Here is a 21,931-nt window from a genome sequence, read left to right on the forward strand (position 1 = left end):
TACAGTATTGTTTCTTTTGTTATTATTATAGTGTGCTGGATACAAAAAGTGAAAAAGGTGAAAATAGAATATATATATATATATAGAGAGAGAGAGACAGAGTAAAATTAAAAGAAAAAAAAGTATATATGTTTCAAGCATCATAAGTTAAAATAAAAAGAAAAATAAAACTTTAACATGTTTAATTTTGTAAGTATATAATAGTTGCTCATACTCTCTTTTTTGTTATCTAGATTTTCTTTTTGCAAATTAAAGTGAAAATAATAATTTGTATTTTATTTTTTCTCTAGATTTTCTTTTGCAAATAAAAGTGAAAATAATAATTTGTATTTTATTTTTTCTATCAAATACATTCAAGTTTCTTTTTACTTTCTACTGTCTCTATAGAGATAAATCTCAAAATTCTATATAATCTTTGGTTTAAAGTACAATTGTGTACATGAAACTTTGATTGTGGCTTAAATGTATACATGAAACTTTAATTTTGATTCAATCATACACACTTAAATAAATAAATATTTCAATTTATTTTTATATTGGATAAATACAATTATTTTTGAATGTAATATATAAACATAAAATAATATTACATCAATAATTGTGTTAATAATTTGTGAGAATTTGATTAAATCAAAATTTCATGTATAAAATTATACAAAATCAAAGTTCTTATATAATTTTGAGATTTATCCTCTATATAATAGATTTTCACATTATAAATTATACAAGTTTAGAAACAGATGTAACGCAATGTTTTATGCATGACTATTTATTTGGTGTATTAATGGTGAAGTTTTTTAATTTCATACTGGGGTTAATAAATCATTAAGTTTTCTTAATTCATATTTTTAAAAATAAAAAAATCGATATAGCTTTGTTTGCGAAATTGGACTGTAAGTGTACAAGTGACTGTACAAGTTTTATACGCGTAATTTTGTTGAATCGAATAAATCCCGATAACAATAAGCGACAACTAAACTAGCTTAAAATCAAAGGTGATCCAAATTAGGTCAGCTTGAATTCAAAATGATTTTACCCAAAAATTGATTCTAACAATTAATCTTTTTAAGGATGTCTACTTAAAAAGTGCAGATATAGAAGTAGTTATTTTGATAAATTTGGAGACACTTGTTAAATATTCGTCTCGCGCGCCCGTTTATTTCGGTAAAAAATTGAAATTATTATTCTTTTTTGGTAAAACAAAGAGTTGGAACAGATGGTAAATAGCATAATCAGACAACAAAGGTCAATAATCATCCAACATTTGATTCCTATCATTCCATTCTCAAGCTAATTCAAAAAGAAGACGGTTCCTCAAGCTTGAAAGCTCTTATTCAGTCAAACCTCCTATTTCCTCTTCTCTGTTTATTTACCTCGGATTTTAACTTTAAGCGTCCAATTATACCTTCCTTCTGGGAGCGGTATGGATTTTGGCATCCGCAATTGCACATCAAACAGTCCAAATGTTTCCAAAGGTGTTGGAAGGTGCAGATTTTCAGGATCAATTTGAACGCAAAGCTGCCTTGCAACCTGAAATGGAATAAAAGGAGGAGATTAATCGAGTGCGTACATGGAAATAACAAAATCATAATATTCCAAATCCACATCTTAAACGTTTTATGATTAAGCTATGTCACTTGGACTTGAAGCGAGTGTTTGACATGGGTTTATTCAACTTGCTCCAAGTTGACTCATATATTTGGAGGATATAAGCATGCACATATCTAAATAAGTGTCGAACATGAATACTTCAGAAAAATAAGAGTCCGAATAACATAGCATACACAAGGAGATTGTCTATTGCAGTGACGTGAGAGAAACTATTACTATCAATAAATATCATGGCCATACCTCAGCAACAATTTCATCTTTTGTCACAGGTGAGCGCAATTCAATTGGGTCATCTTTGGTCGATCGGGCACGAAACTTTTCAACATTGATAGATCTCCTTAATACCTATAAAATGCAATACAAGTTACACACTCGTACCACAAAGAGCCTGACATAAATACAATTACTGTTTTCAAGCTTCAACAAACTTTTGAAAAAGATTCACCAATAACAAGTTGTATCAATTATGACTAGTCTAGTGGCAACTTGTTGTATGTAGCTTCAAGTGTTGGCATGCTATCTAGGGTTTGAACCTTGTGAAACCCCATCCTCCTCCCACTTAGAATGTAATGTAAGCTTTGCTTGTACCAAAAAAGAATTTAAACAAGTCTTAATTTAAAATTTTAACACCATTGTTATCCCACATATGCCTAGTTCCACTATTGTTAGCCTAACCATAGAAGAGGAGGCAGGTCCAATGTTTCAGTCCCACAAACCTTGACCTTGTTTCCCCAAACACTTTAAAAACACACATATACATACATTGTTGAGAGGCTGTTTTTTGTGTATTTCCATGTGTTGGGAGGAAGGCAGACAAAGTATCAGGCATTTAAACCAGAAAAAAACATTTACGAAATTAAGGGCTTCATAGATGGGAACTAACCAGCCGGCCATTAAGTAGACGATATGCAGCCTTTTCATATACTTTGCTCTTATCTTCCACATTCTTTGTAACTACTTGAACCTCTTCTTCCTTGGGTTGATAAATCTGATGAGGAAGTATACCACTGGTAAGTTATCATTTAACTGAAAATGAAAAGCACAATATCCCACATATCAGAAGTGACTCCACCAAATAAAGACTTCAAAACAGTAACTTAATTTGACAAAACTACAAAAGCAGAATGTGCATCTGAAATAAGGAATGGATTTTTACTTCATCAATATCTAATATCCATATGCAACATATGAATCCTCAAAAAGAGTGAGAGAGTGAGAGAGTGAGAGCGAACGCAAGATTTAATATAATTGCAGTCAGAGACATGTTTCCTCCTTAAGGCTGAAATAGCAGATAATACATGTCTAAGAAAAGAAACTACTTATACCATGACCAGCAAAATCTAATCAAAAACCAACAGCAATATGAAAACACTGTTACTCAGACTCTTCATTTTCCTAAAAAACCTGTGTCAGACACATTCGGATATAAATATATGTATATGATCTTCTAAATATACAGAAAAACTTAGAAAAAACAAGTATACTTGTGTTGAACACTTACTTGTATCTAGCACTCACCCCCTATGTTAGATGGACTATTCATTTCCCTAATATATTTTTGTCTGATACATATACAGACATAGTATAGAGATATACTCCTCCAAATACAAGAAAAAAAACCTTATAGAAGCAACATATACTCATATCGGTCACATTCACATATCCAAATCCATTCCCAAGTCCAGCCAACATGGCTTGCCCCATAACCCGAGCAACAAACTGAAAACGTTCGACCTTTATGACAAAAGGTTCATGAGAGACTTAGGTAATGCATACAGATGTGTGTGTTTAATGGAAAACAAATTGATGCATAATTGTTTGTAAATTAACAATACGATTATGATTAATATCAACTGAAAAACTTCTTTTTATAAACAAACAGCATTGCAAGAACACATGTTTCAAGCATCAAACACAAACTAAAAGAAAGAAGAAAGCGACCTTACGCTGCTCCTTAATGAGATAAGCGAACTTATCAATATTAGGAACAGCAAGCAATTTCGGCATCAGATGATTGCGAAAATAACCAGGAGCGACTTTGACAGTCTCACCAGCTTTGCCAAGTTTCTCAATGCTCTAAAAACATGGTAGCAAAAGCAAACGTGAATAATATTTTGCAATCTGAAACAACAAAAAATTGAGAAAAGAAAAAGATTATTGGATCGAAATGACTCACCGTCGTAAGAATCACATCCAACTTTCTGTATCTAATTCCTTGACAAGCATAGAACAGAGGTTGCATCAAACGGTCATGGCTTTGCTGGACATTCGTTTCTTTGATAATTTGCCGAAGGGCATGTCTTCCATTCTGGATATAAGCCATTAATTTCCTAACTTCAAGTACCTGATTTGGCGGAGGGGCGGGGAAATGGATCGCCGGTTAACGGCGAGTGGGAAACTCGGCGAGCGGGAAAATGGATCGCACGGCGAGGTGGGAAACTCAAATGGGTTTAGGGTTTTTCAAGTGGACTGAAAAAGCTAAAAGCCTAAAAGGCTAAAACTACTGCATCTGTTCCTCTCGTACTCCTTTGGGCTTATATATTTAAAAACCCTCAAATTATAATGACTTATTGAAATAACGGCTTGTAGTATTTTTGTGCCTAAATAAGCCCTTATATATTAATAAATTTCAAAGGCTTTTATGAGTATAGATTACAGAAAAGGGGCTTATTTAGGTACAAAAATACTATGAGGGCTTATTTAAATAAGTTACTATTGTTTGAGGGTTTTTTTAATAGTTAAGCTTTTTTTTTCTTTTTTGTTTTAAATCACCCTATTTGAAACGACGTTGTTTAGAGTTACTAACATCTCAAATTCTTGTCTTTTGGGTAAATTCTGCATTTGGTTCCTATACTCTAACCAAAATTTAATTTAGTTTCTCTGCAATAATTTTGGTTGAGGTGATTCCGATGGGTTAATTCTAGGGATGAGTATTCGATTGAATTAAGTCAAATTGAGTAAAAAAATTTCAAGTTAGTCAAGTTGACGAATCCTATTTTAGCAACCGAACTCAATTTGAAGTTTTTTTAATCAAATCAAGTAAAAAAATTTTGAGTCAAGTCAAGTCGAGTTAACGAATCTTATTATTTATACTCAATATTGTGTTCACATTGACCGATTATTTAACTAGTAGATAAAGTATAAGATTATTTAACTACATAAACAATATAATAATTTTGCCTTTTAACTTAATGAGTAAACATTTATCAAAATGATGTAGTTTTGCATTTTAACTTAATAGTTTTGACTTTTAACTTTGTAAAAGATAAACATTTATTAAAACGATGTAGTTTTGCGTTTTCTTATTTGGATTTTTGAATAACTCAAATTGTGCCATTCATATTTGAGTTAAACAAAAAAATTAATTTTTTATTCGAGTTGATTCAAATAACTTGAATTATTTAATTCAAAGTTTGATTTTTTTTATCGAGTTTTTAAATCGAATCGAATTTTGCTCACCCCTGGTTAATTCTCCCTTTGGACCAAATTAGTAAAAATATGAAGAATAAAATATGTTCAAGTCATTATATTTTTCACACATTTAAAATTTAGTATCATACTTTTATTTTCAAGAAATCTTTATACTTTTTAAATTTAAAATTTAAAATTTAAAATTTAATTGTTAAATCATTAAAATATTAGCTATACATATAACAAAAAAAATTATATCGTAATAAATTTAAATTTAAGAAAAAATACATAAATTTTAATTTAAAAAATTTAATAATATTACACATCACAAGAGTCAATAATACCAAGGGTTCATTGAATAAATTAATACTTTTAATCATTATAACAAAACAATTTGATGTGTTTATAGAAAATAGGAATCAATTTAATCATTTTACAATAATTCTTAATATTAAAAATTTGACATACATCTGAAAAGTATCGAATAAAATTTTGAAAAATTAAGTTGGAAAACATTAAAATATATATAATAGTAAATTTCAAGATTACCTTCATCAAATTTTAATATTCTTGAAATATATTTACTATAAAAACATTATTTTATTATAGATACCCAATTTTTATTTTAAAAATAATATCAATTATTTCTTTTATATGTAAAATGCAAAATAATATATTTATTTGAAAATGATATATATGATTGAACTAAAAAATTGACAACATATATAATAGGATTTAAACATTTGTTTGGAACTTGAAAGTGGAAATAAAATTGAAATTGAATAAAATTATATAAAAATTGAATTATTAATTAAAAAAAGGAAAACACTTACAATTTTTAGTACCGAATATGCAAAATTTGTCCTTTTCAATTGTTATTATTAGTATTATTGCTCTCTTACCGATCGATTCCACTCCCTCCTTCCTTTTTCTCTCACCGAAGAACTTTTACCATTTCTTTTATCTTTTTCAGCTTAGTCCATTGAAGATTGTATACAGAATGACCTAGGGTTTCTGATTTCCGTCCAATTCGCCGTCATGGCTTTAAAAATCGTTTTTCTCATTTTGCTCTTTAGTTTCCGGTTTCGTCTCTCTCTGTCTGGTAATGGTAAGCTTTTCTTTTGCACATGCGATTTCTAACTCTTAATTTCTTAAATTCGAATATGCTTTTTTGATTTGATTCTTACAAAAAGGGAAATATAGTCAAATTTGTTGAACACTATTGTCTTTTGTGACTTCCGTTTTATGATTATTTCAGTATTTATTTATTTTTTTTTTGCAATAACTACTTTGATATCTTTTCGTTTACTTCAATTTTCATTTTTGCTGTTATTCTTTAACATTGTTGATTTGGCGTTTCTGTATTGAGTTTAGCATTTCTCTTTATTTCGGAAATTTTAGGGCAAACGACCTCCATGGAATCAGTTCCTGATCTTCAGAAGTCAATGTACATGGTTGTTGATGGATACCCTTGTGTACGACTAGTCAATCTTTCTGGAGAGATTGGTTGCTCAAGTAAGACCTCCCCCCATCTCACTGTACCCCAATGATGGTGGAATCGTTGTACCTAAATGTTTCCATAGAGTAGTTCTTTCAGTTGCTGTTTGTTAACTTGTGCTTTTCCTGCTAATGTTTTGTTCTTCAGATCCTGGTCGAGACAAGGTTGTTGCTCCAATTATAAAATACAAGAACAACAAGGAGTTGGGTCAGCCATCTGCAATTTTGTTGTCAATGGATGATGTGCAAGGTTTCTTTCTTAGGTATGTTCTGCCCATCAGTATGTTTTTGAGGCCTCCTTGGGAGTGTCTCCCTGGTATTCATGTAAATTTCTTTTCCTCTTCCTGGGTCTTTGTACTTTTCTAGTTGAGGGAATATATATATATGTATATTTGCCATACCATATAGATTTGTTTCCCTCATTAACTGGAATTGTTTACCAAAAGGTTCATTTCAAATTTGTTTTCTTTAGGTGTATATGTATGTATTTTAATTTCTTATATCATCTTTTGGGTTTTTATGTTATACATTCTTTGAATAAACCTGCCATAGAACTCTCTTATGTATTAAATATTCCATAAAAAGGTAATTATATAGTATATTGAAACAATGCCTTCTAAACTGAATTTCCCTTTTTGATTCGTTAAGTAATAGATTGATTAGACTTTTGAAAAGGTCCTAAGTCCTAACTGTGATACTTCAAATTTGTGTCTAATTTTGGTTTCTGTACAGCTGGCAATAACTTCTGATAAAAGCTTAAAATATTGTCATTTTGGCAAGGACTGGTATCTTTTGACTAAGATGTACCAGAACCAAAAGAAAAAAAAAAATGTTGCAAACAAGGCAACAGACAAGATAGAGATAGAGATGCTAGGCAGTTAGGATTTTTGAAAGTTTTCTAATTTTAAAAAGTTGAGGAGAACAGGAAAAAATAAATAAAGAAAACAGAGAAGAAATCAATCCCTAAAGACCAAGCAATGATGCTGAAAATCCTAAAAGAAATAAAATTCTTATTCCTATTATGACATCAACAAATACTTTAAGACTCCAAATTGAAAATTAATAAAATTACCCACAGTAAGATTCTAGAGTCAAATCAGAAATTTCCAGCAAACCAGAAAATTAAGAAAATACTGTTGCACTTTAACATTCAGAACACAGAAAATGAAATGAGAACCTTTGACTTTAACATAAAGAAATGTAAAACTAAATTCAGAAGCAACCAGTAAAGTCTGCCCAAGCAATTAGTCCCAGCTCAGCTTCTCATCATGGCCTTATGCATTAGGCTTGGTTGCAGGCTGCTGACAGTGTAGAGACTTGCAATTTCCTTTTTTTTTTTTTAAGAAAAAATGATTTAATATGTATACTTTTTCGGTTTTAAATGTAAGAAGATTGCTATATGGTATATGGATGAAATTAGGGTTATTATGAGCGAGGATTGGACTTGTTTGTGAATGTGGAATTAATTTTCTTGAAGTTGTAGAAAGCTATTTGAGATCACTATTCTATTCCATGTATTAATTTAGAGCACAAAAAGGAGGATAATAATGTGTTGTTTCTATGTTTTAGAATAGTATATGGAGAAGGAAGGCTAGTGTAGCATTGTTATATTTTGAGGTAATCTCTGTACATTTGGGTAGCTATGAGAACTGGGGAAGTCTTGCAGCAATACTGAATTGGTTCTGAGGAAACATCTCAATGTGAAGGATCATATTCAAAGGTCAAATTCATTTAACAATGGATGTAAGAACCTGTTTCTCAACTCTGAGTTTGACCACTATGGAATAAATATAGAGAAAGTTTGCAATATCAGTGTTATAATCTTGGTTCTTGGGGCCAAAAGTATCTATCATATGCTCGATTGTTGGTAAATATTCACAGTTTAGATGTTTCCAAGTTGAAAATTTCTGAAGATTGCTATTAGAGAGGTGCTAGCCCTTCATTGCAATTTATAGCTTAAGTGCTTACTTTAAACTTTCAATAAGTTATGAAGATGGCAAACTTTGGGATGAATGTTGTAATTGGTGGCTTTCTGATGATTTTGTTTGTTGAAGTGATAATTCTCTTCAATAATCTTATTGTCAAATACCTTCTTGTATTTCAGAATATCAAATGATTCAAGCTTTGATAGTAATGTTGCTGGTGTTTTAGTTGAATCAAGGGTTGAAATCCAACATAAGCTAAGAGGTAACCCTGTCTTTTACTTATTGCTTTTAGTCTTCTCTTTATGGAGCTAGGCTGGGTCAAGGAAATATGCTCATTTTACTAACAATTTAATCTTTTTCTTGCAGGATTCTCTCCTGCTCGAAAGTTTCCACAAGCTGAATTTGCACCCTATCATAACACTAATTATGAGTGGAACCCAATTGTATGCCATTAGTCTATAGTAGGATAAAGATCCTTTGAGTTTTGAAGTTTCTTTGTTAGCTAGTTCGTATTGTACATACGCTCAGTTTTTGTCATCAATATCTGTTATGATGGGCCTTCATACTTTTTTTCAGGGATCTGGAATCATGTGGAAATCGTATAATTTTCCTGTGTTTTTACTTTCTGAAAGTAGCACATCAACCTTGCAAGAGGTAAATCTTGCAGCTTCCAATTCCAATATCTTTTAGTATGATGTTATTGCTCTGATTTATAACATGAAATTAAGTCTAATCTAGTGATCATGTCTCTTGCATGCAAGAAATGAAAGAAGAGTCTTAGATTTTTTTTGTCAGCTCGATTCAATGGTTACAGTTAATTATCCTCTTGATTTGTCAAGTCTAATTGCAGTTGTTTGATGAAAATAGATTAAGAGACTGTCTTAGATTTCTTGGACAGCTAGTTTTCTGATTTGGATACAACATTTATATCTTTTTGGTTCATTTCTAGTTTTGATTTGCTGGGCATGGTTTATTTCAAATAAAAACCAATATATGATGCCGTTATTCAAGCAACTTTGAGTCATGCTGGAAGAATTGAACGGAATATGAGTGGGACACATGAAAACAGAGAAAACAAGCAGTTGAATGTGCCCAAAACAAAAGGCCAACCGGATAAAAAATTTGTCTAAAACTATAACACAATGGCATTTGATCTCACTACTAATTTTAGGACGTCCAAACTCATTACAACTTATATGTACATGAATCTTTAATCAAACAACAGTATTAGAAGGAAGTATGAAGAGGCTAAGAAATAAAGCTGCCCTTTTGGCCCTAGATTGGTGCTTAGATGCTTCTACATCTCAAATTGTGCCCAAATTAATTGTGTATATGGCATAGTTAGTACAATTTTAAGATCAGAAGCAAAGATGTCCTGGTATGTAATATTTTAGGCCACAGAAGTATCATGACTGATAGCTTGCTTGTTTAGTTAGATTAGTCCTTTTTTAGATGCAAATATCCTAATGAGTTCCCTTACCATGCAGATTGCAATGAAGAATGAGAAAACAGAGCAAGCTTATACTACAAATGTTGCAGAATTTGACGTGGTGATGCAGGTATATTTTACTACTAGTTTAACTGTGGTCTTGCAAGATTTTGTTGATGATGTAACTTCTTGCACCAGTTATGACTTACATTCTAGTTTTTGATGCATTTGCTTTGTATTAGACAACTAAGGTTGGGACCCATGATTCAGAATCATGTTTGAAAGAAGAGACTTGTCTTCCATTAGGAGGATACAGGTAAAGTTTCCTTTCCTGTGGAGTTACCACTTCATAGTGCAATCTGTTAGTTTGGTTTGAATCTATTTGGGTTCTAAATAAATATAAACTTCTTTCTTTGGTATCTATTCGAAGTATGAAGTTCATCAATTGGTTACTTCTTTGTTCCTGTCCTTACAGAATTGTTAACTTTGCGAAGGAAGAGTTGGACCACTTTAGCAAAAAAAAAAGAAGGAAAAATCTGATTAATATTTTCAGGAATAATATAAGAAATGAGTTTGCTGCACCGTTTGATTGGCTATTTTCCTAATTAACAATTGCTTCCTTATTTAATTTTGTTTTATCGGTGTTCTCAATTTGACTGGTACAAAAAAATTAAGCTTTGAATATACAAGATGAAGTGATGTTTATTCTTTTGGTGACATAATGTTTCTACTGATAGGTGGCTTGATCAGACGGGTGAGTCTTATGCTGCATTAGACTTCTATGCTTCAATTTGTGAATTCTAGTCTATGGAGTCACATCTGGCAAATGTTTGCAGTGTTAGTTTTGGCATTATAACCCTTTCGTTTAGCCAAAATTTAACTAGCCCTTGTCATTAGACAGGCCATAATAGAAAAAGACTAGCCTGCTAGGTGAGGAAAACATCTATAGCCAAAATTCCATTAGCCCTTGTCATGTGATGGGCTATAATAAAAACGAACAGCCTGCTGGGTGAGGAAAATATCACTTCATTAGCTCCTTGATTTTCCTTCGTGCCTAGTGTGGAACTGATGCATCTCCTTTTAGTGCTTGGTTTGAGCATTCTCTCCCACTTAACATCTGAGAACCTTGTTAGTAGTTGGGCTATTCTGCCTTCACTTAGGATATAGAGATGCAAAACAACAGATGTGAAGGGGATTTTAGGACATCTACAGATTTGGCAATCACCCTGTTATAAGTAATGACTAATGTGGGAGAAAGCTGTTTCTACGTCTGTTGGAATAAGGAGAGTAAAAAAACAGAGAAGTAGAGTTGTGTCGCAAGATATATTCTCAACATGATCTTGGGCTACCATTAAGGTGCCACAATATTATTAGACTGACTTGATAACCATGACACAGAAGTAGAACTTGTTGGTAGCCAAGCTGGAAGTCACATAAGATGCTTGACTAGATGAAAACTGTAAGTGAAAATGCAACACTGCTATAAAATTAACTTGAAAATCCTTTCAAAATACACTAAACTAAACTCAACCTGGAGTAAAATTACAATATCCCATGTCAGCTCTAATCTTCAGTATCCAAATTAGAATTTGTGTCTCACACCAAACTTTCCCTTCCCTTTTGTACAGCTCGAGTCAATTCTGCCAGATTTATTTTCCATGATGAGTCAATCTGGTACCATATTATCAGAGGATGCTGTCAACTCAATAGACACGCCCATCAAGTTAGGCTACCATCCTGCTTTATAAGCTCCACAATTTCTTCACCTCTTAATATATTTGTTTGCTTCATTCACCCTCCTCTGCGTATAATCTCCTTACATGGCATCTCTCCTTGGAATTTCAAAATAACTATTTATTGAGCTTCTTTTAGTTAGCCGGCACTTAACCTTTTCTTAGTGTAGATAGTTGAACTGTGGTTATTTCTTTGATACTGGATTTTGATGAAATTTAGAGCACTTATCCATGTTGTAGTAGTATCTGATAATTTTACAGCTTATGTTCTTAAAGGGATGGGTAATGTGCAGAAATCATGTCATTTTTTTTCCAGGAATGTATATTACAAAAAATGTGATTAAACAAACACCCTACAAAATGAAATTAAAAAAAGGGAAATGGTAAAACATGTTTTCTGATGACCTAAAACTGCTGTATGACGTTATTGAGGTGCAAGGGTTATTATGTTTTCTGAAATTTTACATCAGTGTCTAATTTTATTCATCTTAATAATGAAGGGCAGTGTTTGGTCAGCAGTCCCACCCATTAACAACTCATCTTCAAATCAGTCCAAGCCCATTATACTAACAGTGGCTTCTATGGATGCTGCATCATTTTTTCGTGACAAAAGCCTTGGTGCAGATTCCCCTCTATCTGTAAGTTTGTATATTTCATGGTAATATTTACTTCATTTATGTCTTTTCTGCCAAATAAATACAAACTTCGGTTCACAATACTTTTCAGGGAGTGATATCATTGTTGGCAGCAGTTGATGCCCTTTCTCATGTAGATGGTTTAGACAACCTTAATAAACAGGTTTTCTATGGTGTTCTCCCTAGCTACATTTTTGGAAGGTGTCAATCTCCAAGATAAGTTTTTTGTTTGTTAATGTTTCTATAAATTTAATGCAGCTTGTCTTTCTTGTTTTCACTGGTGAGGCCTGGGGTTACCTTGGTAGCAGAAGATTTTTACTTGAACTTGATCAGCAGTCAGATGCTGTTCGTGGTCTCAATAGCTCACTGATTCAGTTGGTATTCTTCTCCTTTGGTTAAACTTGTTTTTCACTATGTCATTGGAGGGGGTTTCTTTGGCTATTGCTCTCTTACTTTGATTAATTAAGATTACCTGTGTGGATGTGTATGTTGTGAAGTAATCGGTCCTTCTTTTTTGCTTCTTCTGTGTTATGTAGTTGCCCTGTGATCATGTCAAGTTTGCTCTTTCATAGATATAAATATCAATTTTTTATTTGATTGCTTGGAAAAGGTCATGGAAATTGGATCAACTGGAAAGGGCTTCAGTCAAGGGAACAAAACCTTCTTTGCTCACACACAGGTAGTGAATGGCTTGTTTATTTCATTAATATTAATAATGTATCGGAAGTGTACAGTAACATCTAAAAATTTCCTTAGACATTCTACACATGATTGCTTGTGTTCTTTTATTTTTAAACATTCTATGCAGGTGTTTGTTCTTTGCAATACAACATAGTGCCATAGGTTAGAAAGGTGGAGATGATAGAAGGAATTGTTGATTTGACTTATTATTGCAGCTTGTGTTGAGGCATTAATGCTATTCGCTTTAATATATGGCTGCTGCATTAATCTGTTTAATGGCGGATCATTTACAATGGGGGTAGCAATGAAAACATTTTGCATTGTTGGGGCCCCTTTTAGTGTTCCTGTTGAAAGTTAGCATTGTTTAAAATGTAAATGCAGCTAGCCACCCATGTTGGTTACAAAATTGTCGTTGAGCAAATTGAAAAGTTTTACTTTTAAAACATTTTTAAAATTGAGTGAAACCAAGATAGACATAGAATTTATTGAAGAATGTCTGAATCTTCTTTTTGATAAGCAATTAACCATGGACATGTGTTAACCACTTTCCTTTTATCCTGGTTTGTGCTGCTTTAAATTAACACTATAATAATGATCAGAAGAAGAACAGTTTCCATGATAATTGCTCTTAATTTGTGAGATCCACCTGTTTCCCTTGATTGAGATAGTTATTATGCTAGCATTCTTAGGCGCCCGATACTATGCCACTAATTAATATTTATTATCCTTCGGTAACTAATTGATATTCCACTCTCACTTAAGTTTGCTGATTATTGCTGTAGGTTTCATCTGACACAAATGAAGCTTTGGATGCCTTGAAACTTGCTCAAGAGTCCCTTAAATCTGAAGGTGTTACAGTTTCAAATGCCAGCTCTTCTAATCCTGGAATTCCTCCATCGTCCTTGATGGCATTTCTGAGAAAGGTTTTGGGGAGTAAACTTTGACTCTTACATTTGTGTATGGTCAAGCATATACATGATGCAGAGCGTACTGCTTTTTTCCAACTAGAGCTGCAAATCATTTTAATTTTAAGAAACCTTAAAATTTTAGTTTATTCTCATTGGAGCTGTTCCTTGTCAGAAATATATTGATTCGTAGTCTGCATGACCACATGATTTTTTCCCTTCTCTCAACTGATTTTTCTTGTTAAAAAAAATCTTGCCTTTTAGGCCTTCCCTCTTAAAGGAAAACCCATGTTCTTTTCAAAGACTTTTCTTGCAGGAAATACCTTGCCTTTTAGAGTCGATAATAACTTAACAGCAGTATGACATTATGATATGATATGGTAGGAATGTAGCATGCTTATCACTCCTTCCTTTTGAGGAGAAACAAATCAAGTCATAAACAACGCTAATCTTGTCAATTCATTTGACTGCATTTTGCCCTAAAACGAAAGCCTCCCCTGGAGAGGGATTGGGAGTTCTTGGAACGAGAAATCCTGAAATTTTCTCTTTTTGATTAATTTAGATCAGTCGTTTCCCTGGAGATTCTCTTTTGCTAAAACATCTTGGAGGGCTTGAGACATGAGGTTACATATCCTGGATCCTTAATATTGAAAAATTCTTGCCCCTCTTGATTTCCTTTCCTACTTTTATTTGAGTCGTTTCCCACGGTAGTCAATTTCCCTGGAAAAGTAAATTCCTCTTGTTCTGCACTCTCTAGTCGTTCATTTCCATGGCTATTCCTAGGGTAGGAGTAAAGATGAGATTCACTTAATAGGCTTACTTTTATTTTACCTTATTAAAATATATGATATATTAGTATATTCTACGACTTCAATTGTATTCTGTTCTTCACCTTACCTATTACTTCTTGTACATATAAATAGGTTTTCTGAGAGGTTACCCTTTTGCCATGAAAGTAATACCATATATTCTTATGGATTTATGAATTAAAATTACAGCTTATTATTTTTATGGGCAATGTTAGCCCAAACCTTAAACTAGTAATTGAGAGTAATGCTTACTATTATTTGATAAAAGGTAATTAAAACTTTTTAATTTTTTGGTACATACATTTGAGAGGCAACCTCCATCCGTTAAACCCACCTCCATTACCTAACATTTCAGGATTTGAGCCCAAAACCTCTAAGGTGGAATTTTTAACTGTTGGGAATTTGCTTGGGGCCATGCAACATTACTTTTATAGAAACATTTGATTTATTTTGGTGGAAAACTTTTTGATTTTCTATTTAGGCATGGTAAGGTCTTAAGTTTGTTACTTTCCCTCTAGGATTTTCTTACATGCACTCCTGAAAATACAGACCTTTTAATCTGTATATGTAAATTTCAGGATTAACAAACTGTACCTTTATTATTAACCCATTAAGACTAAGAAATATTTTTGGTTCCACTTGCCATTCTTGTTGCCTAACTTTGCTTTTCACATTAATCATTGTTATTAGAAGATCTTCCACTATGCACTGCCGAGCTTTTCACTTTATGCGGGGAATTTTTGTTTTTATTTGTTTATTTAAATACATCACAAAGTAAAACCATATTTATTATCTGCTTTTGATCTCTTAGTAGAACTCTTCAACTTCTGGGATTGTGTTAGAGGATTTTGATACCGTTTTTGCCAACAAGTTCTACCATAGTCATCTTGATGATTCAGGTGAGTTCATTTCATTCTTGTTTGTTTTTCTCTGCTCTTCATTTTTCATTATGTTACTCAAACTTGCAAATACTCTGGCCATCATCTATGTTGCAGCAAATATAAACTCTTCAGCAATAGTTGCAGCTGCTTCTCTTGTTGCTCGGACTCTCTATGTTCTTGCGAGTGATAAAAAGGATTCCACCAGTTCAGCCCTAAGTTCAATTAATGTGAATGCCTCTCTAGTAGAAGAACTAATTAGTTGCTTGTTGGACTGTGATCCTGGTCTGTCATGTGAGTTGGTTAGCAGCTATATTATAAGTGTTGATACATGCCCAAGCCATTATGTTGGTGTTGTTCTTGGAGAACCTTCCTCAACACCTTCTCCCAATCAGGTGGATGACATTTCCAGGTTCGTGTGGAACTTTCTGGCAGATAGAACATCAACTCCAAAGGGCAGTACAACTGTTTGCTCAAAGGATTGTAGCAACAATGGTGGAGTGTGCATTAGAGCAGAAACCGATGGGAAAGGCATTTGTGTTAACTCCACAACCAGGTAACTTTGCTGCTTAAAGTTTCTAAAAGCATTTTGTCTTAGTAAGACCTGAACGGATAGTCTTGAGCCAGCATTTTGAGAAGCAGTGCGTGTTATGGCTTGTTGCTTGTCTTACCTCGTCCGTTCTTCCATGCTCTGGATTTGCAGCCCATGAACATTCCATTTTGTTCAAGCATGTTTTAAATTCAACTTATGTTGGATAATTTCAACTTAAGTTGTCATTGCTGCAATCATTCCTCCAAGCATTGTTTCCTTCATTTTCTTTTTCAGTTACATTCCGTTACCCACTTTAGAGCAAGTGTGTTCGTTTTGGCAAGTGAATTTATTGCCATTCTGTCAAAGGGACGATCAATAATTAAAAATGTATTATAATCTCTGATGCCTTAGATGATTAAATCTGCTTCATTTGCTTTTACCGAAGTAGAAAATGCATATATATACATGGTTCGGTGTTCTCTAATGCTAGAGTATGATTTGTCTGGTTGATACAAAGCTCTGCACTAACTGTATATCACTACCCAATTATCAGTACATTGTCTGTACAAATTGAAGCAGTTCGTATTATTAAGTATGATTGTGTGAGAATTAGCTATACGGCTTGCAAAATGATTGATTAGTATCCTTAATTAAAATTGGACAATGCGATTGTTATATTTCTAGAATTGTAAACGAATGTTATTCCTCATCATAGGTACATCCCGGCATATTCAACTCGCTTGAAGTTGGACTCTGGAACATGGAAAGTGCTGCCTCCGAACTCCTCAGATCCTATGGGGATGCTGGACCCTGTCTGGACGGAGAGCAATTGGAATACGATTGGTCTCCGGGTATACACCGTCCAGGAAGCTGCATATGACCGATTGGTTCTGCTTGGAGGTATAAGTGTCACAGTCTTGGCTTATTTAGCAATAGTACTAATAAGAGCCTACATAACAAAGGCCTTGAAGCAAGATTGACAGATGAAATTAGAATTCATGTCTTACAAATTTTTTTGAAAAACATCCAGAAATTGATAGTACCAAATGTCAAGTATGATAATTAAGGATGGCATTGCATAAATTAGTTTTACGTTGAACCTATATCAGAATTGCATAAATTCTAGTTGCCCTGTGGGCTGTTCTTTAGAGGGTAAAAGCCATTGGATTCTATAAGATTAAAGCTTTTTAAGATGGATTTGAATTTGGATTTCAAAATTTTAGATTTAAAATTTTCTGAATTATGGATGTAAAAACCGTTTTGGGAGAAAAAAGTTTTATGCTTAGAAATTTAATAAAAGTATATATTTATATAAAATCGAGTAAAAGATATATAATTATAAATTTTAAATAAAAAGTTTGTATTTTAAAAATTAGAAAATATGGATGAGTTTAAATGAATTTGGTTTTCTCATTTGAAAATATGGATGGATTTAAACAAAGCTTAACGCACCTATTTTGAGTTGAATTAACTGTGTTGCACACTCATCCATAAAACACTTTTAGTTTTTTTATTGAGAGCAATGTTTTTTAAATTGGACTTGTAGTTGAATTTGTCAAGTTATCAATACATCAGTGTAATTGGTTTAACTGATTTGATTAAAAAATATAAAAAATTTAAAATTAAGTAATAAAATAAAATTTGTTTAATTGTCGATTTAATTGATTTTTAAATCGATTCAGCCGGTTTTATATTGGTTTTCACTTTAATCTATTCAAAGTCATTCTCTATATTAGTGCTTAACTTGTTTGGTTCAGTTCGAACAATATTGATCAAGAGTCCATTTCTCAATAATAAAACCTTACATATAAATATCCAAAACTAATCAACTAGTGGTTGGGAGAAGTGAAAATGAATTTCTTAAAGCATTTAAATCTAGTTCTAATCATGAAGTCGACATTGTTCAGAGGATATTCCCTGTATGACAACCTCAACCCATATAAGACTTGGCTAGACAGTAAAATAGATAAAAGAGCGCACGTATATATATATATATAAAAGAAGGTAAAAAACCTTCCTTCCTACACATAGGCGTGGCAAGTCCAACTTTTTTTTTGGGGGGGGAATTTCATCAAAATGGTTAAACTTCAGCAATGGTCTCTTTAATATATCTAAATTTAAGATTTAATCTATATATTTTAAATTTTAATATAATTTAGTTTTTATATTTTTATCATATTATTAATTTGTCCAAATTATCCGTGAGTATATATAATTTGAATACTTTAATAGTCTTAGAGTTTGACACATGATTTTCTATTTTTTTTAGATTTGCGTTTTTTTTTACGTCACAAGACAATGGTCAAATTTCAATTTTGGCCTTTAGACTATGTTGAAACTTGACATTTAATCTATGTACTTTAATTTTGACATAGTTTAGTCTATCTACTTTTATAATATAATTAATTATTATAAATAGTTAATATTGTTAACTATTTCAATCTCGACGTCAATTTTTTCTTAAAAGCAGTATAATTTCAATGGAATTTTTTATCGTGACGTTTCAAATGTGTTTTAATAAAATATCATAATAAGTCTTTTCAATGTTATTTTCATTGTTACATGATTACCAAGAAACTTAAAAAAATTAAAATGTCACACCAAAGAAATTAATAGAAGAATTTCAATGATGATCACAACTAGACTTAAATTTTTAAATTTCAAAAGTAGACTATATTTCTAAAAATAAAAGTAGATAAATTAAATTCCAAACATACTGAAGTATACAAAAATTAAATCATATTTTAACCTTTAAATTTTACTCTATAATTTAAAATAAGTAAATAATCAATTCAATACGAAATGCGTACTAAGAAACATACTAATCACTTATGTATATATATAAATAAGGAACACTTGCATTTTTTTTATTTTTTGTAATTTTCAATTTCAAATGAGTTGTTATTCTACCATTGTGTCATCATTAATTTGAATATAATCATTGGTGAGACCCATTTAATTTAACATAACTTTAATAATTCTAAAAGAAATCAAATATAGGATAAAGATTATGTAAATAATTACTTTTAAGGAAGAAAGGAAGGAATGTAAAGGAAATGTTTAATTGTGTTATTGGTATTAGTATTTTTACGCATTTAAAATTTAATCCCTCTCTTTTAATTTCAAAATTAATCTTTTTATTCTTGGTTTAATAATAGAATTTTAGTTGATAATTCTATAAAAAGAATTCCATTAAATTGAATTATGTAACATAAATAAAAGAAATATGCTGATGAGGCCAATTTAGTGCTTGTAGAAGTAATTTAAGAACAAAAATGACTTTCACTTTCATTCTTTGAAGCAACTTAAAACTCCCAATCAATATTGGATACCTTCCAACTCTACTATATTCAACATTTGTTTCTTTGTTTTACTTTTCATGTGTGTAATATTAATAATTTCTGTATTTTTATTTTGAAAATAATATATAATTTAATTTAACAAAAATCTTTTGTCAACATTATCAATTGAATTTCAATCATGGCAGTCAATATGATAACAATATTGATTGGCATGTATCGTTTCATAAATTAATACTGTCGTCTTCATGAACCTCCATAGAATTATTGGTTTTCCTCGAAGGGTTGTGAGGATTTGCGTTCTGATGAATCCAGTTCTTGTTTGGTTGCTCTCTATTCAGTATTGTTAATGATCTTGTTTGAGCAACTATCAGTCAAAATCCCACGACTGAGTGATTCGTTTTAGTGTTTTTCTTGTAACTGTTGGTTCTTTTAATTGTTTTTCTTTGTTCTATTCTTCAATAAAAAGGAAGGCTTTTGAGTTAAAAAAATTATTTTAATTTTTCTATAATTGCATTTAAAATTAAAATGTAATCATTAAATTAAGTTATAAAACCTAATTAATAAATTTAAAATTATATTTACATATAAATATATTTATATGAATGTAATTAAGATATATTTGCTAATATATATAATATATACAATTTAATAAAAATAAAAATTTTGTATGTTTAAAATATTGCAGATTTATTATTATAAATATATATATATTTACGTATTAATAAATTAAATACATGTTGACATATTTATTTGTGTTATGTTGGTTTTGCATATTGTGCTTATGCCATATATTTGTTTATTTGAAATTTTATTTATCTCATGTATTATTTTTATGTTCGTATTATCTTTAATTCATATTATGTACGTATAATTTGTTATTGTTATTTAATTTATAAAAAGAATAGTGAGGTCATTATCTAATTCATATCATTATTTATCATACAAATTAATTTTAAAACATTTATATCTTTGTAACTTTTAATATAATTTTGTGAATTAATAATTAACACATTCATGAATTTATGTTTTGTTTTTGTGTCGTGTTATATTTTAGTTTTGTCATATCCTATTTTATGTATCGATTTGTAGGTCAATTAGTTTGATGCCTCTCTTCAAGCTGGTACTCCGGTTGGTCTAATTGGTTCAAAAACCATAACTCTAAGTCTCTACACTTTGTACATTTGGAATGTAGTCTTCCAATTTTTACTTTTAAGAATTTAATCTCTCAACTTTATGGATTTAAAAATCTGTTTTCAAATTATATATAACCACATAATATTTTAATTGAAAATCTAACGATTTTAACTATTTCAACTAATTAATAGAATTATAAAATATACAGATCAAATTATGTTAAAATTTAAAGTATATAATTAAATCTCAAATTTAAACATATTAAAAGGACCAAAATTAAAATTAATTAGTTTTCATAAAATGAAAAATCAAAAGAAGAAAGAGCTAATGGTATGGGCCAAGTGTCTTAAGAAGAAACATCCTTTCAACATTCCTTTAATTAGGGACGTTAATTTGGTCTCATTAATCGAATTAATCGAAATTTATACATTTTGTTTTGTTTTTATTAAAACAAGTATAAAACATAACAAAAATAAATTAAAATGTTCATTTGACTGAATTAACCAAATTAGTAATCACCTAATACATAAAATATATAATATTATTTATTAAGTCCAGTTAATTACCTGATTTCAACTCGAATTAACTGTTAATTAAAATTCAAAAATCTTTTAACGAATTAGATCGATTCAATCGATTAATTCGATTTTAACCAAGTTTGAACACCCGTATATAAGTATAGATTAATTTAATATTGTATTCACGTTAAAAATTGATTTTATAAAATAAAATATTGATCCACATTATTTAAAAGGGTAAAACAATCATATATTCATATAAATTTATGTTATTTTTATTTTGTATTGTAATTGTTTTTACGTTTCAATTCATAGCATATTTTTGCATATATTATATGTATTATGTTGATATCATGTCATTACCGATAATTTTTCATGCTAATTAAATTTAAAATAAATATGTATTCTTGATTTGTACATGATTTTAATATCAATTTTAATACATTCATAACTGCTTTACATAATTGTTTTTGTGTCATCATATTTTATAAATATGAATTATATAATATTTTATTATAATTATATAAAATTGGTTTATTTTATTTTATTATATTTTCAACATTCGAACTTATGTTTTCTCAATTGAGAATGCAATGTACCTATCACTTTTTGATTGATTGTATAATTAAGAAATCATATTTATTTTAATTATTTAAATGCAAATTGACCGCATAAAGATTTTTAATTATTCGTATTAATATTTAATATATTTATTTGAGTGAGTATATTTGAACGTACTTTTGTTTAAATTCATCAAATTTAACTTAATTTATGGGATGAAATCTTTGATTCTTATGAATATATCAATTAAATAATGGGATATTAATTTTGATTATTAATATTATTTATTAAGATGCCAAATGGCATATATCTAACTATGCCAAGCAAGCAATGTTTCCTAAATTTTAACCTTATATTAAAATTGAACAAA

At 30.7% G+C, this 21,931-nt stretch overlaps 2 protein-coding genes across 4 annotated transcripts; one reads left to right on the forward strand and one right to left on the reverse strand.

Annotated features, from left to right (window-relative positions):
* Positions 1-1,155: 1,155 nt before the first annotated feature.
* LOC108451883 (uncharacterized) lies at positions 1,156-4,155 on the reverse strand. The gene is made up of 5 exons (XM_017749584.2): positions 3,788-4,155; positions 3,553-3,687; positions 2,495-2,599; positions 1,852-1,956; positions 1,156-1,530 (listed from the first exon to the last, which is right to left on the reverse strand). Exons 1-5 carry the CDS (start codon positions 3,932-3,934, stop codon positions 1,366-1,368), a joined length of 657 nt encoding a protein of 218 aa, XP_017605073.1. The 5' UTR covers positions 3,935-4,155; the 3' UTR covers positions 1,156-1,365.
* Positions 4,156-5,871: 1,716 nt separating this feature from the next.
* LOC108451884 (nicastrin) lies at positions 5,872-17,204 on the forward strand. 3 transcript variants are annotated; one of them, XM_017749587.2, is made up of 16 exons: positions 5,873-6,130; positions 6,424-6,537; positions 6,668-6,782; positions 8,624-8,706; positions 8,811-8,887; positions 9,021-9,098; positions 9,932-10,003; positions 10,116-10,189; positions 12,112-12,244; positions 12,333-12,404; positions 12,500-12,619; positions 12,852-12,920; positions 13,705-13,845; positions 15,451-15,535; positions 15,632-16,070; positions 16,762-17,204. In XM_017749587.2, the coding sequence occupies exons 1-16, from the start codon at positions 6,061-6,063 to the stop codon at positions 17,024-17,026; spliced, it is 2,007 nt and encodes a 668-aa protein (XP_017605076.1). In that variant the 5' UTR covers positions 5,873-6,060; the 3' UTR covers positions 17,027-17,204. The 3 variants fall into 3 exon arrangements, with proteins under 3 accessions (XP_017605074.1, XP_017605076.1, XP_052884161.1); XM_017749585.2 differs by having other exon boundaries at positions 5,872-6,130; positions 15,451-16,070; XM_053028201.1 differs by lacking the exons at positions 5,873-6,130; positions 6,424-6,537; positions 6,668-6,782; positions 8,624-8,706 and having other exon boundaries at positions 8,887-8,905; positions 15,451-16,070.
* The last annotated feature ends 4,727 nt before the right edge of the window (positions 17,205-21,931 follow it).

Source organism: Gossypium arboreum, chromosome 5, assembly GCF_025698485.1.
Source record: "Gossypium arboreum isolate Shixiya-1 chromosome 5, ASM2569848v2, whole genome shotgun sequence".
NCBI classification, from domain to species: Eukaryota; Viridiplantae; Streptophyta; class Magnoliopsida; order Malvales; family Malvaceae; genus Gossypium; species Gossypium arboreum.